The 19,542-nt window shown below is 40.9% G+C and overlaps 2 protein-coding genes across 2 annotated transcripts; one reads left to right on the top strand and one right to left on the bottom strand.

Moving 5' to 3' along the window:
- Positions 1-3,938: 3,938 nt before the first annotated feature.
- LOC310806271 (dynein regulatory complex protein 11) lies at positions 3,939-10,114 on the bottom strand (the record flags this gene model as incomplete). The annotated part of the gene is made up of 19 exons (XM_083672321.1): positions 3,939-4,058; positions 4,246-4,484; positions 4,658-4,835; positions 4,960-5,046; positions 5,245-5,444; positions 5,604-5,711; positions 6,246-6,328; positions 6,460-6,521; positions 6,661-6,747; positions 6,869-6,975; positions 7,137-7,212; positions 7,416-7,526; positions 7,677-7,761; positions 7,893-8,098; positions 8,301-8,372; positions 8,617-8,808; positions 8,990-9,109; positions 9,370-9,697; positions 10,104-10,114. The coding sequence occupies 19 exons, from the start codon at positions 10,112-10,114 to the stop codon at positions 3,939-3,941; spliced, it is 2,472 nt and encodes an 823-aa protein (XP_083528447.1).
- Positions 10,115-12,771: 2,657 nt separating this feature from the next.
- On the top strand, positions 12,772-17,943 carry alkal1 (ALK and LTK ligand 1; the record flags this gene model as incomplete). Its single annotated transcript, XM_083672190.1, has 4 exons — positions 12,772-13,039; positions 15,622-15,675; positions 16,586-16,666; positions 17,879-17,943. 4 exons carry the CDS (start codon positions 12,772-12,774, stop codon positions 17,941-17,943), a joined length of 468 nt encoding a protein of 155 aa, XP_083528316.1.
- Between the last annotated feature and the right edge of the window lie 1,599 nt (positions 17,944-19,542).

The following is a 19,542-nucleotide window of genomic DNA, read 5'->3' as shown; positions in this document are numbered from 1 at the left end:
ATCTTTCTGTCACCTCACTAGACTGAGCTCAGCAACACTAATATAGACTCAGCTGTGCTGCCACATCCAGCAGGATGAATGTTAAGTTAATGATGGGAGAAGGAAGCTTCAATAACCAAACAATGGGATAGACACAGTAAATAAGAGCTGTCACTCAAATGACCGATGATATGACCAAGGAGTTTACTCCTTGATATGACAGAACAGTACACTACAAAGGCATGTCAAATCAAGTTTAAGCTCCACCCACTAGAAGGGACATTGATAAGTAGTTTCATAGTTAAAGTGGGAGGGACAACCAAGAACACCACCTCATCAAATTACCTATACACGTGTCCCTAATACAGGTACATTCACAATCAAACACAATCTTATTTGAAAGACCCTCAAAGCAGTGTCAACAAACCAATATGCATTGTCTCAAAAGCCAAAATGGATTGACAAAATTAAATACACTGCTTTCCAAACAGCTGTGGTGAGAGTATCTGAATCACTCACTCTCTCTCAACCATCACTCTCTCTCACTGCCAAAACCTGTTTGAAGGTGATTCAAGTGTAAGAAGCAAAATGATTAACCATACAATAAAGTAAATGAATCAGGACCACATATTTTATATTTTCACTGGCCAAAGGAGCAATTGTTTGGAGTTGTAGTTGATTCAATTGAATCCTAAGAAGCCAAACTATTGTCGTATTGTCTTACTCTGTCTTATTAATTGCTGGATATCATAAGCATGCTGAAAGTGGAATACAGTGTCTCCTATGATACAGTTTGGCCACAAAGAAATGTTGTACTTGCAAAGACAACCAGAAATCTGACCCCCCAGCTTTGGTGTACCCACCTTAAGCCTGGTCAGTTGTATTCAGGAAAAATCTCTTTGCTCACATGCCCTGTCGGTATCCAAACAAAAATATCACTTTCACCGGGACAAGAAGTTGGCAAAAATGTCCGCCATCATGAAAGGTTCACCCGAGCCTTGTCTTGTTTCTCACAAATCCCTCAAGATTAACAACAAAAGTTTGGCGAGAGGAGAGCATGCCCAGGTTAGCAGGCGGCTATCTCTCCCCAGTCCCCAGAGCAGAAAGCCACAGTGTCACTTTCCCTTTTTTTCCCCTGCTTTGGTAAAGCCTAATGCTGAACAGCTGACATATCTCTCCTCACAGACTATCCTCCAAAATAGCCCAGTGTCATTTAGTGCGCCAAGATAGCCTTGGCTTACTGGTCTGAGGCAACTCCTTTGTCCATGGGCATCACCGCATGAATCCACATACGTTGAATATGATACACATGTTGTGATGATTTTCCAATTTAAAGAAAATATCCTGGGACGATAAGTAAAATATTAAGCCTCTCTCCTGCCCCTCTGTGTGAGGCTCAGGGTGAGGATGAAGAAGTAGTTGGGGCAGTAATACAGGTACCTTGACTTTCACAATTGTACTTTGACCCAACCCTGTCCCAAAACCCTCTCCTCCAAACGTCTTCACTACATGACTGATGTGGTAAAATCACACGCTGTGCTATGTTTGCGTTGCTGACTCATCTGTCACTCTCCCCAGAGCCACAGGTTCGAGAGATCAAGCCCAGGGATGTCCATTGGGAGTTTCGACAGCAGCCACAGTTGAAAGGTCAAGAGAGATTAAGGAATATTAAGCTACCATTTCACTAATCGCAGCACTTTCCCTCCCCTCAGTGGTTGGTCTGTATTCTTCCAGTGAGGTGTGGAGTGTTGTCATTGTGCACACTATCATTGGACTAGCCACTCAACAGGATTAACCTATTGTATTCCCAATGTGTCCTATTGTATTCCCCAGTAGCTACAGTAGGTAAAAGCTTCCTAGCGCTAGTCTTGATAGGCATGAATGGCTCAAAGAGTACAGGCTGAAAAATATAAAAGCGCTTTTTAAAATAGTATTGGTGACATCATGCAAACCAAATATTCCATCACCTTCAAGAGCTGAAGACTCCCACCCACATTCTATCATTCCTTTAGCTCCTCCCACTCCTAAGATGTCACTGCTGCCATAAACTGATAATGTTGGAAGTTGGACAATCCATGTTGTTTGTCAGTGGGGTTCCCTGGTCCAGCCAGCCTCTCTTCGGCATTGTGTTTTGCCTGTTTGATGGACAGTGCCATGTGGCCCAGAGCCCCACTAAGTCCAGTGAAACTCGATCAACAGGATAATCTCTAAGCCATCGTGCCACTGGAGGAAAACAGCCCAATTTGACTGGGAGTGAGAGGCAGCCCACACTGATAGAGCAACTTCACTTCTCAGATTTCTCTGATCTTGCAATTTTCTTACAAAACAATGGAACTACTTTCTGCAAGATTCTTGTCTCTCTTAATCTGATAGAGATAGATAAACATACTATGTCCTCACACAGAGCGTGTGTAAGGAATGTCTGCTTTACATAAGAGCCTGACAAATGGTCTAATTCTCTGTATACCCAACCAAATAATGTCACATACAGATATAGGTACAGTATATGTATGCCCAGCAGAAAGACATCAGGAAAAGCAAATGCTTTGCTGTCTCTAAAACAGATAACTCCAAAGATGCTGCGCCCAAGGAGAATCTTCACGTATGGAGGATATGATATTGATGGTGTAAAGTTATAAATAGACTGATGCTATGGAAACCAAGGCAATGCGAGGATGTGTTGAGGGATTTTAGAACATGACAAAACAGCTGAGCACTTCACCTAAGCCTCGGAGTCCTCGTTTGGATGCACTCTCCGTGAGTCTCACATTTCCTGTGGTCCAGACTCTCCTCACCTGACAGAAGTCTTAACAAGGGAATCTAGGACTGTCAAACAAATCATTCTACTCACAAACCTGTCACTATCTGGTTTTAGGATTGTTAGTTCTATATACTGTATGTTAGCTAAATAGGTAACTGAAAACATTGTTTGGAAACATTTAATAGCAGCTAGTATTGTAATCAAATAAACAAACATGCCTGGGAATAAACACTGTCTCAGATATCAATCCATGAACTAATGCATCACTGTGCCCTAGCTTGAGGCAGGACCTGCAGGCCCACAGCCCTACTGCAATAGGATTAGATGTCCTTGACTGGAGTGAGGGACACACAGTCTTGACACCTCTAATTACAGTGTGGCCTTGGGCTGACAACTGCACCGAGAGGGGGGGGTGCTTGTGACGACTACAGTAGGCCATTGAAGTTCCTTCGGTTGACATTCAGACTACTTGGCCCACTTCAGATGTGAGTCAAGCTCTCTGGAAGCGAGCGATTTGGTTAGAAACAAAAGAACAACAAAGACCAACTCCGCTGCCGTAATTCAGACCTACGTACAACACAGTACTGAAAGCATCCCACCCGTTTAGAACATGAAACCAAAAAGCTAAACTGAGATATTATAAGAATGAAGTTCAGCAAGAGAAAACCTATAATAACCTAGTATTCTTTACAGATTCAAGGATGATGTCCTGTCTGTAAGACCCAGAAAATATGGGACACGAGACAGGAGTTAGCACCTTCCCTTATAGACTGTGCAGAGGCCCTATACAGTATGAGATTGAGAGCTGTGGCATAGAATACATCTACTAATGGAGTTCAATTACATAGCTGGCATGCTTCGTCAGCACATCACCAGTGTTTTCCATCATAGCAACAGCAGGTTTAGCTTGTCACTATCTTAGCTTATCAAATGGCTATTAAGTGGGATGTCCCTGCTCTCTAGGGGCTGAATAGCCCTCTAATAGCTGACTGGCCATGGTGACATATTCTGAACAGGAAATGAAAAAACATCAACAGGAAATGGCACACATCATGTGAGTTTATTTTTTTTAATTTGTTTATGTAAAATAAATTTGGTGTTAACCCACAATAATGTGTTTTCATCAGAATTCACTTCAATAAAAGGTTTCTCTGAGTGGTTGGATTTATTTTCAATAGATTGTGGAATGATAATGATTTTACTTTTTCCCTTTCTTCTTGCCATCTTTGCCTCCCTTTGTTGGTGCCTCCTCTTCGCCCTCCTTTCCTGAGGCGGCCTTGGCTCGCTTCTTTCCCAGGGGAGTTTTAGCATACCAGTTCTGCAGAGACATCAACATTTTGTTAGTGTTCACTCAAACAACCCTGCCATGGCTGTGACAAAATGATCAAATATTCAACAGCAACAAGGTAAAGAGGTAAAGAGGTTTTTAAGGTAAAAAAAACTAAAAACAAAACAGATAAAAAGTAGACTGTATGATAAAAGATGGATATGATTTTTCACTGTGCCTTAAGGGCCTCCTCCTCGTCCTGAAACACAGGGTCGATCTTGGCTAGGGGGGCCACGAACTCGGCAGCGCTCAGGGGTCTTTTGTCCAGCTGCTGGATGCGACGCTCTGTCAGGATGCTGCGCACCACCCGCACCATGTGACCCTGCGTGTAGCCGTCAGATATCTTGGCCAATGAGCTGAGGTCCAGGGCACTGGTCACCTTCCCACCGTTTTTCCTGATCAGCTGTCTCCACATGACTGGACAGACAACATATATGTCACAAACCTGATCATTAGGACTTGGACCATTGTCAATATGTACAGGCCTATCGTGTGTTTGGAAAGATTCGGATTTCCTTTTTACATTGCTTGATCCATGAGATAGGATGATTTGTGCATACATACTGCACATACACACTACACGTTCTTACCGTATCTTGATGCGTAGTCGGGGCGTGGAATGAGGATGATTTTGCTGTAGACCTTACACAGTGATTTGAGGTCGGCATTGAATGGGTCCTGAGTTGTTCCCACAACTAGAACACGATCTTCCCCTTTGATCGATTTCAGAATCTTGGGCAAGTCTTTCTTCAGACGTTTGGGATCTAGCTGTGTATGTAAGAGCATGAGAACAGCTACCACACATTTGTGCTACAGGATCAAATGATCACATAGCTGTTAACAACCTGTTAACAACCTGTTAACAACCTGTTAACAACCAGTTGATGGTTACCTCTTTCTCCTCCTTTGGCACTTTCTTATAAAACATCTTCTCTGCATCTCCAATCCACACCACTGAGGGCTGCATCAGTCTGGCAACCTACGGTACACATACAATGAATGAATGAATGAATGAATGAGTGAATGAATTCATTTATGAAAAACCACTACATGATGATCAATGCCATTGAAAATGTTTAAAATGAACAATTATTATTTTTTGCTTAAATGTCGGTTCAAATCTCAAAAGGCAACTGTTGATGTTGTTGAGGCATTTCCCCTGTCGTTAATGCGTTACCTTGAACACCATGTGGAGCATCATGGCCAGGCCATTCTTTCCTGGGTACTTCCCTGCCAGAGTGAGAGGTGACAGGTCAAACAGGTTGGCGCCGGTCTCCTGGCAGATGGCATGGACCAGCATCTTCTTGCCCACGCCCCCAGGTCCAGCCAACAGGATGGCCTTGACCAGGGGAGCCTTCTCATGAACCACCTGAGAACCTGCAGACAACACTCACATATTACAACCTTCACTAACTCTCAAAACAAATGTTTTTTTTACAATAATAAACAACACCAGCTATTTCCAGTACATTGCTTGCCCAGCATAATTGTTGTTAAGTATTATGAATTGAATTGAATATACTGTAGTATATGTACCTAAAGGTAAGACAGCGTACAGAGCTAAGACCTGCCGCACGTCTGACAGGGAAGGCATGGGCTCAATGTCAGTTTGTCTTAAGGTGGTCCCAAGGTAGCTGTAGTCACCTGGGAGCACAGGAGAATGAAGCTATCAGACTGAGAAATGCTGGAGAAGGGTTAGGAAAGATACCAGGCAAATATAAACAGACAAAGAACAGGATATTTACTCATGTAGGAGACAGGGGAGGCTGGTGGAGGTAGAAATCAGAGAATGGGCTCATTGTAATGCATGGAATGGAATTAAGAATTGTATCAAATGTGTGTTTAATACCATTGTTTCATTCCACTCTGTGCATTACAATGAGCCCGTCCTCTTGATGTCCACCTCCACCAGCCTCCCAAGGTAGTACAGTATTACAGCACCCTTATAATGACTGTTTGCCTAGCTAGTATATGCCAGGTGAGGGCAGCATTTGCACATTAAAGCCCAGTCCCCTAACCACAGCACAAACACAACCTGTGTGTATTGGCTGTAGCCTACACTATGTGTGCACAAAATGATGACACACATTTGAAAGTAACATTGGTGAAAAGAGAGATAAGGAGGCTGATGATAAATGGAAAGATGGCACACTTGGGAGCACAAATAGTCAATCTTACCTAAATAATCCTGCAGCTTAACATTATCTGCCTGTTTCAACAAGCCCTGTTCCACCAGCTCCTGATACAGAGACTCAATACTCCTATTGGATGTGAATACAGGATTGGTACTTTTCAGTATTTGTTCTGTATTCTTCATATATTGTAAGAATAAATCGCTTCATGATGTTTTGCTGACATTTTTTTTTTTTTAAAGTTTCAGTTGTAGATCTACCTTTCAGCTGTTAGATCTTTGTCTTTCTTTTTCTTCTTTCCACTTTTCGAACCCTTCTTTTTCTAAGCAGCAAAACAAAAGTCATCAGAACATTTCTCAACTAACCTCATATAAATCACTAAAGCATTACTGAAATATCAGCATGAACAAATAGTCAGTTATGTTGAAGTTCCATTAGATGCTAGTCTCTGGTTTTGTTACCTTTGAGCCTCCCTTTGCTTTGCCCCCCTTGTCTTTGTCCACAGCCAATTTCCAGTTGGCTAGCTCCTGTCTCATCAGCTCATCCACCTGAGTCACAGAGCAGATCATGGCGTAGACAACACCGTAAATCAGTCTCATTGTGGCTACAGTACAGCACCTGTACCTGCCTCACATCAGTACTGTACCGAGAGCAGAGCAGTTGTCTCACCTGCAGTCTGATCTCCACCTCAATCTCTTTCCTCTTCTCCTCCTTGATCAGCTCAGCCTCATGTCTCTGGCTGAAGTTCTTGAGCTCGTTGCGATTCTGCCACACCTCTGTCAATGAGAAAGTACCTACTTTCAATGTTCATCTATTTTCGATACAATTTAAGAAAGCAGGACAATGAATGGACTTCATCAGCCAAAGATGTATCCATCACTGATGTTACTGTATGTATAATACATACAGTAAGGATGTAGTATTCTACATGTCTCACCCGCAAAGGTTTTGTGTCCAATTTCCAGTTCTGACAAGAAAGCAGATGGCAGCATCTTTAACCCTGGTTCCTCCTCCTAGGGTCCAATAAAGAAACAGACACTGGGTACTAGACATTGAGTTTAAATAACATAATAGGTAGGCTGATTGCAGACTGAATCAAATAGAGCAAACACATCTTGTTCCTAATAATTAATTACTAATAATTAATTTCTAAACAATGATAATATACTGTAGAACACAATGAGATGAACGTTTTTTGCGCAGTCTGCAAACCCACCTCATCACCCCCCTTTCCCTTGTCTTTCTTCCCTTTGTCCTTCTTTTCTTCCTTTCCTTTCGGCTTTTTGTTGGCTTCATCCTCTTCCTTTGCCGCAAGTTCCTCCATTAACTTAAACAATAACATATCAACATTTTATAAACCATTCTGAATGAGAGACTCTCGTAAACCCTTAAAATATGATCAATATCACTACTACAATATCATAGTATGTTTTACTCTCAACATACACCACAGGTTTAATTCATTGGAGACGGATACCTGTTGAGGTGTTTTCTCAGCAAAGATGAGCACCGACCCTCCATCCTCTTCCTCTGGGTAGTCAGGAAACGTTCCAGTTGCATCACTAATAATCAAACACATTACAAAGTCTTATAAGGTACAAATATCAGAATTTTGATGAACACAATTCATCAAACATAATGGGTTTGTATGGAAAAAATAACCCCCAGTCACAACAACTCCTTGTTATCTTACTGGCATTCGATGAACCACTGGCGAATCTGGTCCTTCATGGTCTCTCTCATGTCAGGCCCCTCCACGTCTCTGAGTTTTTCTGTGATGGCCACAATGGATTTCTGGTAGTCCTCCTCATGCTCCTCCTGCTTCTGCCGTCGGCGGGCTTCGTTGGCCTGGGCCACCCCTGTGGCAGGGCAGGGCTGGGTGTATCTCGGCTCCATGGCCTGAGGGATAGGGGAGAGCGGAGAAGGGAGAAGAGAGAGGGGAGACACAAATGGATACATGCAATAATTCTATTGGTACAGTACTATTCAGACTATTATGGGATGTGAAAGCAATGCTACAGCTCCATCTACTGGTGGTTTAGTCAAATGAATGTCATGAGGCCATGAAGGTACAACAATGTAGACAATCCATTTGACTCACCATGCCCAAAAATATCATCTCCTCCTCTCGCTCCCTCTTGGTTTTTTTCCTCTGAACGTAGCCCTTCCACACCTGGAGAAAAACAGAATGTGTTGATGCACTATGAATACTCATACATTAGAGCACAAGCAATAACAGCCGTGTTAGACCTTTAGAAGTTGAGCTTTAGGAGTGTGTGCTTCAAACATGTTCCACCAGGCCAGTGAATAGCATACAGTATATGGTATACCTTCATCATTCATCTCGCTATTGAGACCTATGATATGAGATGGTTTGAGGATATGTGAATTGGCCAGGCTTGTTGGCCCTACAGTACCTTCTGGATGCGAACCACAGCAGTGTCGATGGCAGCTGCCCCCAGGTCCCTGTCCTTGGCTCTCCTCTGCCTCTCCTCGTCCCTCTGGATCTCCCTCATGAACTTGGCCCTCAGGCGTCCCTGCCGAGCCCTTTCAGACGCCTGTATGATCTTGATGGCCTCCTCTAGATTCAGGGCCCGCACTCCCACAGGCTGGGGGTTAGCACAAAACGTGGTAAACATGTTTATTCTATCTGAATGGCTTATAATGATAGCAACAAGTGTATTGCAATTTAATAAGTCAACCGCATTTTGACATCTGGGTTAAGGTCGTATAGAGGTTTCATTTTTCAAAGAAACCTGTGAGGGGGAACTCTATATGACAAGCACTCACTTTGGGTCTCTCTACGACCTCCATCAGGTTGAGGATATTAGAGAGCATCTTCCCTCTGTCCTGGAGCACTTTGCTGCGTTCACTGATGAAATATCGAGGGATAGGGATCTCAATGTCCTCCTGTGATTGAACCAAAGACATGTACATCAAAATCAGAAACAGTGAACTAAATTCAATCATTATTTACTGTAGATTACAACACCACCATGAAGAGGAGATGTGCCCATTAATGAGTCAAACACTAACTAAATAACATTCATTGACATACAGTACATACATACTCAATAACCTCGTCCCCAGGCTCGAAGGAGAGCCGGCTGGTGGACGAGATTACATACTCAGTATAAAAGTTTCACTTGTACAACATATAGACTACTCACAGGTGTGAGCTTCAAGTCTTGGATGACATCGTCCATGTAGTGGTACTCAGAGAACTCTTTCTCCACCATCTCATTCTTCAGCTCCAGCACCCTCCCCATCACTCCGTCCAGCACCTCCCGGATAACGCGCCTCTTCTGGGGGTGCACCACCTGGTCGTAGGCCTCCTCCATCTGCCTGAAGGTCTGCACGTAGCGCACATAGAGAGTGGCCAGGCGCTGGAAGAACACCACCCTGTCCTTCTCCGGGCGAGAGGTCTGGGCAGGGAGCTCCTGAGCCAGAAGGCTGTTCAACTCCACTTGGGCATCGGCCCACAGCTTGTTGTATGTACTGGGAGAGAGAAATCAGTCATTGATGACATATTATTTTGAAATCAGCTAAAGTAGCCTTCTTAGGTTATAGCCAATGAGAATGTATGAGCTAGCTAGCAATCATTAAAGTCCATTACTGTAATACTAGGTAGAAGACAATTAAATATAAAAACTGATGATGTCCCCAGTCTTGCTCTCAAACCTCTGGTCACCTTATTTTTTATTCATTTTGAACATTATTTCAGTCCGTTTTATCCTGCACTATAGGATCACATTAGCAAACGTTACTTCTACATTTCAATAGACAAGTACACAGGCTCTGGAGTCTGATTGCTTGATTGCTTGCATGATTGCTTCGCGCTAACTAATCGCGCAAAAAAGAAGCTAACCTAGCCGGGTTGTACGTACTGTCTAGCTGTACTAACCTGTGAGACATGGTCGATCTACTGCAAAAAAAGGAACCGAAAGCTTTGTTATGTCAATGTTTGATAACTAGTCAAAAGGATGTAGCTATAAGCTTATCTTATCTTATCTGTTTCCACAGACATTATTAGATGGCTTGGTCAACACAACCAGGCCAAACACAACTTTATCCATTTGTGTCCACCTCTGTCTCTATAGTAACGGTGACTGTAATGTTTCCGGAAGCAGCCCACGTGGGATCACGGATCATCCCACTGATGCACCTGATCATTTGTAACAATTTAGTTGCAAATTCGAACAAATCGTGTTAAAAAGAAGATCCACATTGATGTAACAGTGTGTGTGTGTGTGTGTGTGTGTGTGTGTGTGTGTGTGTGTGTGTGTGTGTGTGTGTCTGTGTGTGTGTGTGTGTGTGTGTGTGTGTGTGTGTGTGTGTGTGTGTGTGTGTGTGTGTGTGTGTGTGTGTGTGTGTGTGTGTGTGTGAGAGAGAGAGAGAGAGAGAGAGAGAGATATATAGAGAGAGAATTAGGGTGTCTGAAAATAACTAGAGCTGTAGAGTATTTTGTGTATCTTTGTCATGCCCAAAACTAGCTAACTCTAAGCTAAGGCCACCAGATGCCGTGCTTTCTTCGGGATATCACTCAAGATTTTCAAGGCATAAGTCTGACTATTTGACAAAATGATGATATGGAACACTTATTTGAACACTAGGCCTGTAGGCTATGATAAAGATGTTTCCTAGCATATATAGTATGTAAGGCTAATGATGCATGTTCTATGAGTATGGATAAATGTGTCTGTCTCTATAATCATGGGTGTTACACATTTTGAGGGGAGGATATTTAGCTGAGCTCATCATCATCATCATAATTTTAAGATGTTTTGACACGAAGGCCGACTGGGAGAGTTGGTCACTGAATTGTAATGGGTGTTCAAGAGATGCTTTAAGACCTCTTATACTGTCAGTGGGCATTCTGTATGTACTCTGTGTGCCCACGTTGTAATAAATTACTGCCATTCACGGGTGGGGTTTTTTGTTATCACAGGAAATCTATTTCCTCAAAAGAAACATTGAACATGTTTTTGTTTTATTGATGGTTATTTTTATTATTATTGTTATTATTATTATTGTTAGTATTATTGTTAGTATTATTACTATTATTATTGTTATTATTATTATTAACTTATAATTAGTGTAACTTATAATAAATGTATATTATATAATTCATTATGTGGTAAACTATCACCAGGTCGCATGATAGGCTAGTATAATAACTCAGAAATGAATTCATAACTTTCAAACAAACTCTTACAAAAGCCTGAAACAGAACGGCACCGCATTCAATAACTGCAATGAATTGTGTAAGCTAAATTGTTATTTAAAGAAATGAATTCACTATATGTGTCTCTCTTTAGACTAAATCAAATAGTGTCAATTTGAGTAAAGTAAACCAATCAACAAATTTAGAACCTTGAAAAGTTGGCTATCTATCCCTATATAATTATTAGATTTTCAACTTACTCCTGTTGGAAACAGTCCGAGAGCCGTTCTTGAAAGCGCATTCTCTGCCGCGCTTAAGGCGGTCACAAGACTTGGACATCCATGAACAAAAACATCGACACGGCAATTAGCTGACACAGGTCAGCGATAAGCCTACAGGCTACGGAGAAACACCTCTCTCCAACAGGTCTCGCAACTTTGGAAACTATAAACTCCTAATTGCGCCTTTCGTTTAATGTACGTATTGATAATGGACATCTCACTTTTACTTTTGCCTATGCATGCTAGTTGACATTGCAATATTGTTTTTCCCAAGGCGGAATAAATCGTAGTCTAGTGTTCCCATTTATCCAACTTCTAGTGATGGTTTTGAGCGTAAAGCAACAGGGGCGCATGCCAAAGGGAGCGACCATCAGTGGAAGAAATTGAACCAAAGATGTCAACATTGCCTGCCACCCACTCGAAATCGATTGTATCATGTTCAAGAAGCTCGCTGATCGTATAAAACGGGACGCATGATTTCAAGAAAGACCGCAGTGAACGCAATCTGCTGGCTGTTCTTTTTATCAGCGGCAACACCGACAACGCCTAGGGAGATTTGTTGAAGACAACCGTGTCCACTTTCCAGGGCATACGCATCTTTCACTAACTGAGAGGTAAGTTTGACTTTGTTTTCTAATTTAGTTTAACTGTTTTTTTCATGACATTTATTTGGTCTGTAGCCTAAAGTGCTGTCATTATTTCTTAATCAGACCTGTATTCTGTCACACCTGCTTTGGTTATTACACCTTATTCTATAGTTGTATAATTTTAGACAGAGATCACCTTAAATGTGAATGTTTAGTAATACACCAAAAACCCTATCATGTAGACTTTGGGTATTACTGTTTAGGTTTTTCTGTTAATAATTTCAGCATCTTGAAAGTTATTAAATCTCTGTGATCAGAATCACCTTGCATGCTTCATCATATGCTCCCCAAAGTTTGCTCCACCAGTTCTACTATGTCTATGTATCTATCTATACTCTTCTGTCTGTTACAGTCATGCAATGCCACCCACACATTTCTCTCACTTACTGTAACACATATATTGGTTAGAAATCGTTAGTTTTGAGCACTGTATATATCTAACATGACTTGTGTTTGGTTGTGTTGTCAGATAGAGAAGCCATGCAGGCGGAGAGGAAATGGCACATACTGTTGAGTATCTTTCTACTGCTCATAACCTCGGGCCAGTGCATGGACAGCAAGGAAGTCAAGCAGAAAGAGAGAAGGACCCTTCTGGATCTAATCTTACAGGTTATCGGAGACAACCAACGGGACAAGACAGTCTCCAGGCGCTATAGCAATGGCCTCTACACTGCAGCCCAAGACATGAAGTACTCTTCCCGAGAAAAGCCTTTCTATATTCCTAGGCTGGATAACAGTAGACCCATGGGTAAGCTGATAAGATTTATTTTTAGGGAGATGATGAAACTGTAATCCCCATTTTACTGTCAATGACAGCTGTCGTCGGTCTGGTATCAATATGTATGCTACAGTAGCCTACATGGTTACTTTACTGTCCTTTTCCATGTACAGCTTGTCGTCATGTACAGCATGTCATGCTTAATAGTTTGAAGAGGTGATATTGCCTAGATTTAATTGAAGAACATTATTATTATGATCTAAGACTATCAATCTTTTGGGAGAATGCTCTCAAATGATGAGGGTGCAATTTAACAAATTATTAAAATAGGTTCCATATTGCTATGAATGTTTTAAAGGTTAATGACAGACATTCGTAGAACTGATGTAATTTACCATCTGTGGAGTGCGTAAAGTGTGTATCTGTATTCAAGTACTCTATTGGCACAGAAAGGGTCACCGCCATTCTTACACTTGGCAAGGGAGGCACACCACCTCATCATGCAAAAGATTATCAATGGATGGCACAGACAGGGCGTCACGAAATTGGCCAGGGAAGAGCATTAGCATTATCAACTTGTGAATGAGTCATTCAGTTGCCTACATGATTCATTGTACATTAATCATGAACGATGAACAGTCAATGGCAAGCATCACATGAAAGCATCACAGGTGAGTGGCGAGAACAGGACACTCACATGGCCATACTAGTCAGCTACAGTACGGCCAGGCAGACATCTTTACATTTCTCTTGCTTTGTTTCACCTGTGGAATCAAAAGGCTACAAAAAAATGTTTGCCCAAATGGAACATTAAAATCTATGCAATACTGTACCAATTGGGTTTGGAGCCTTGAGGTGGTTTAACCAGTGGTTTGAACAAGATGTTCTATCATTACATTAGTCAATTTAGGCAGTCAACATGTCCAATTCCGTGACTGGTTGGACATTGCTCATTCTATCTGAGGGAAATGTTATGCCTTTGAAACCTTTGAAGGATGGTGTCACTATGTGTTAAGACATTGCATACTGTAATATAATATGTGTTGACGGGAAGGTAGCTATTGACCTTTACCCTTAATACTTAGCGCAATTGTCTGAACAGTGCAATGTGTTCCACCCAAGGCCTGGTGAATTCAGACTGTCCTCATAACCATCAACAAGATGTTGTCTTAACATTCCAATCAAATGCTGGGTCAAAGGTTGCTGGCTTTATTGAGACCTGACCTCTCCGTGTTATCCAGGCAGAGTCTTGGATCCAGTAATGTAGGCAGAGAAACCACACAGCCCATTGGGCAGACGGAATGTACCTTTTGAGGATATCAAATGCTGCAGCTTAGCAAGTGGTGCGTGTACTATTCCTAAAGATCCACAGTCCCGTTAGATGGTTGGTATTTTGCACACAATTAAGGAGGAAAAGCAAAGTACCAGCACACTGTTTTGATTCTCCTCAACAATTGAATGCATGCATCATGTCAAGGTGTGCAGGTTTATCTCTCCAGTCGTGCCCACAGGCTATTACAGGTACCCTTACCCTGTGAGGCTTTTGGGATATTGTGTACATTACTATGACATACTGTATGTGTACGTCTTACCTGTCCCTGATAAACTGGAGTAGATCTCCCACAAATTGCAAATACTAGCTGGCACAGATGGCTCAAGACTACACTGAGATGGACTGAAGAATGTATATCAGGGAACATGAAGCCCAGCATTGCGCATTACTGTAGCGTTGAGTGATTTTCTGTATCCCATTTCTCCACCCTTTTCCTGAACTGTGCACTTCCCCACATGGCTTAAGACAGAGCATAGCATTAGTTTCATCCACCTCTCTAAGGCCATTCCACTCCTTTTAAATCCAGAGAGGTCAGGCAGCCAAAACAATATTATTGGACTATAATCCTGCCTAATGCACCTGCACCAAAAATGTTTCACACTTACGCAACTTAAATCTCGACTCGAGCCAGGTTTGGAGTCAGACCCTCATTCCCCTTACTTAATACCTGACAGGCATGTTTATCTTTTTAAAACTTGAGTGATGAGTTGTTATGCTGTTTTCATAATGTTGAGTGGTGGTATTTCTAGACATGAACATGTCCATATGAGCACATGAGCATATTACGCTCATTCTAGTGTTTTCTAATTGAACTGATTCACTTTTAGAGACCTTCATCAGAGAGTACTACTCATGCCTCTGTCTGGACACTAATATTAGCTTTGTAGCTCCATGGAATTATTCTTATGACATTGATAAGCATTATAACTGCTGAACAATAATCTCCTTACCCTGTTACTCTGAATGCACCTAACACCAGTATGCTTTGCATGTTTGGACAGTGCATGAGGGGCAGCAGAGCCCATTTCATGCAATTAGCCTCCATGTCTGTTCGAGTGTCCCTCGTTTGGTGAATGCATACTGCATGATGTTATTGCAAAATAAAAATATAGTTATATGGAGATGCCATACCACCATCTCTGCTTTGTTAGTAGCTATATACCCTGACTGAGTTCAGTAAGTAAGTATATACAGTACTGTTTGTAAATATGTTTTCAATCTATTAAAGCTGCTTTATTGGTGAGATCACAGGTTGGTAATGTCTGATTTTCTTTTGTAGAGATTGTCCCAAGAGATATACACCTGAAAGACAAGTTCATAAAGCATTTCACAGGTAAGAAAACTGCCATCAAACAGTATTATTAATTAGTTTCCCTACAGGCCTGCAAATTACTGTTTCACCTTTCATCTGTACATATTATCTGGATAGACATGTTAAAAACGTTTGCAAACATTAATGCAATATTTTCTTTGACGTAGAGGACTGTTAACGCTGTGATCGGAATCCACTTTACCCTAATTTCAGAGTCACACCTCGTATGTCTGCCCATTTTGTTTCAGCTTTCAAATGTTCAACCAGTTGCAGGGAAACCATTTAAACCCTTTAAGCTGCAAAGTACTATATAATTGGCCTTTAGATTAATTCTGTGTCAAATGTGGCTATTGTTCACAGTTGCACCCAATAGAAAAAATACAAAGAACAAACATAGTGTGAAAGATTGTAATTCAAAGTTATTTATACATGCAAATCATACAAGCAAACCAAAGCCCCAAAACTATGTTTGTGACAGTGCATTAGATAGCCTTACCGAAGTTCAGGATAAGGTGGCATGTGTGAAGTACAAGTCGGTAGTGGAGAGAAAAGAAGCACATGGTCAGGAAACAAGCGGAGTAAAGTTGAAGCCAGTGTGAGGTTAAGCTGATTATTTGTCTCAGGACCTATGATCAGACTTCAGTAATTGGTGTGAAAATCTGTTATCTGGAAGCTCGCTTAAGGGCCTGAAATACTTAGAAGAGATGATTAAATCTCAATCCTTTGGTGATGTCATGTCTTGTATTCGTATGGACCAGTAGAGCGCTGATTCTTGGTCTGAGCACTGCACTAGTGAAAAGGTGTCTATAAGACTTTAATCTAAAGCTTGTCCTTTTTCTTCCTCAACACTTGTAATCACTCATTGCTTGTATGTATCTATCGTTTAAATACATGAAATCTTTTTCCTGATAAGAACTTTTCTTTTAAGCAGGACCAGTCAAGTTCTCATCGGAATGCAGAACACACTTTCATAGACTTTATCACAACACAAGGGATTGTTCAAGACCAGCATGTATGTATTGCATTTTTATTATCATGATTCCCGATAGTGAGAGAATTTGTTTGGCCAACTTTAGATTATATATTGCTGCCTTTGGCCATTTAATTCATTACAAGTAGATCGTTTTAGTTTCCTGTGATCGTTTAGTTAGTCTTTCAGATGTATTTTGATAGTTTTTTTTGTCAATATTGCCCAGGAAATGCTAACATGCCTGATGTTCAATTACAGTATGCTGTATGATGTGATAAAAATGCTTTTTGGTTGCAATCGTAATGGCCAAACTCTCTCAACATTGTGACACTAGTAGTCTCTGGGATTCACTGTTTCACTGGAGTTACAAGTGGAATGCAGACACTCATTATGAATTATTACAATACATAAGGGCAGCATCACGGTGTCCAGCCAAACTCTCTTGGATGATAACCTCAAATTCATCGTTTTTAATCGACTTAGACAGTACAATTGCTTTAACAGCAGGAAGCGGACTCTTGTTTCCAACTTAATGCATCACAGTTCACATTTTATCACGTAAATCTACATATAGAAAATTGACTGATCAATCATGTTGTCATTGTAGTTTTTATTGAAAAGAGAGAGATATGGAGTGAATGACCTCACATGATGACGTGGATTTGGCTGAGCAGCAGCCCTCCTTCAGTTGTGTATACAGGGAATCAGAGCATGGAGTCATTCTGCCTCCTTTTTTCCTCTCCTCTTTTTGCGTTGTAAAGTAAAACCCCACAACAGCCTCTCAGGCTAAAACAGTGTTTTGTGAAACTTTGGTCTGATACAGTGTGTTGACTGTCCATGAACAATCTCTTTCCTGTTGAATAAAGAGAACCACACGTTATAGAGGGCCTACTCATTCACTACCCCTGCTCATTGGCCTCAAATACTTTACAATCTGGGATTAGTTTGAAATTATGATTATCCTATAGTTTAATTTGTATTGTGTGTTTTGGAGGTGTTTATTATTGCATATAACATGTCTGGTTTGGCTTCATCATCATCCTAATAAACAAAATTAGGAATCCCAATTGTTATCCTAGTTTGGGATTGAATTGTTCTTCAAAAGAAGGGACAGAATGAGGCTGTGTATGGGATGTGATGAAATTAAATGATTTGGAAAACATAAAAAAGAGCATTTGGTCAAAGAAGGGAGAAAAACAGAAATCTGTTACTAGAGACAAATAATGATGGACTGTTTTCTTTATCATTTTACAGACTACAAAAGATGTGCAAGATTGCTGACACGGTTAGCAATGAGTCCACTCTGCACACAATCATAGACATTGCATGTGAGTATGTTCTTTATAGGATTAAACTGTTGTTAAATCTGTATGTTTAGGCTATATACGGTTTCACAAACAGCTTGGTACTTTCTATTCTATACTGATAAGTATAGAACTATAAGGTAAGCTACTGTACATTAGCTTGATTATTGAAATTATTGATTTAATCAAATATATCTTATTCCATCCTGTTAAATAGTTTATATGTTGTATATCTACTGACAAGGAACATCCTGTAATATTTCCCTATGAAATGTTAAGGAGGTATTCTGTAACTTCTTTGTTTCCTGTGGCTACAGGATAACATACTCAAACAACTGATGCTCGAAAATAAACTTGGTCCCATTTAAGCCAATCAGTGCACAGTGCACTTAAATACCCTCCCCTTTCAGTCCTACTGGTTCAATATTTCTTACGAGAAATGAAACTACAGATTACACCTTAAATTGAATGTTGGTACCAGTGTTCATTGAGATACTCATCCGAACAGTCTGTTTGGTACTGTACCGATGAGTTACAGTATGTTGACGATCTTTTACACAACACCTTTATTATGTGTGTCAAATCCCAGGGGAGAATGATATGTCGTTATTTGGTCAGATTTATTCAAATGTGTGTCTATAACATCTGTTAGTGATCTGTAAGGATTGAAAAGAAGTTATGTTCACATAATCAGAGCCATGTGTTTCTAGTGCATCTGTCCTACATTCATACGTATGTCCTTAAAGATAATGTTATTTGGGAGTTTCTTTCCAGTAAAACTGTATTTCATCAAAGAGAAGCTGTAATGCAATATATGGTACCTTAACAAAATCAAAATATGTTCACGCATGATTATTTATAGACAGGCTCAGAGAAGACAAAAGCAAAAGTATTTATCTAATTGGAAGAATTTTTGATACGAAGTTAAGGGGAAGTTACATTCTCCAGTCTATTGCATTGTCTGTAAAAGTAAAACAAAACTTGAAGCATCAGCAAGTCTAGGCACAGAATTAGAAAGTGAGTCAGATGCAGATATGTATGTACTGTAAGTGTGACCAAGTATGTTAACAAATTGCAGGTGTGTCTGATGTTCGAAGCTCATCAGTTCTTAAGACAATGACACAGGAAGTTTCTGATGGTCTTACTAGAGCTAATTCTGGAGATAGTAATTCATGTGAAGATGAGAACTCTTTGTTACGTTTGTCTTTTGCGTCAATCTGACGAGGCTGACAGCAGGGTTCATGATTTTGGCAAGTTAGTGTTTAAGCTCACTTAGAACTTACTCCATGTTGAGAGCTTGGTCTCGGTGAATACCATCAGGCCTGGCAGATGAATCTCTGACATGAATGAGGATTTCTGAGAAATTGGCCATTACAAGCCCGTTTTAGTTGGTGTGCCATAGGAATTCATTCAATTGGAAAATTGAGGGACTGGCACATTAACAGTTATTCAGTCGCTCAGGTTATTGTTCTTTTGACTCAGACAATGTTCTCTCGTCTGAACCATTATGAGTGGTCTCTGTTCTGTTACTGGTGTCACAAAAGAAAGGAACTACTGTAATGAGATGCTCTCTCACCTTGATGTCAAGGGACACCAGGAAGGGCAACTTATTTT

This window comes from Argentina silus, assembly GCF_951799395.1.
Source record: "Argentina silus genome assembly, chromosome: 6".
Classification (NCBI taxonomy): Eukaryota; Metazoa; Chordata; class Actinopteri; order Argentiniformes; family Argentinidae; genus Argentina; species Argentina silus.
This window is presented reverse-complemented; position numbering and strand designations above follow the sequence as displayed.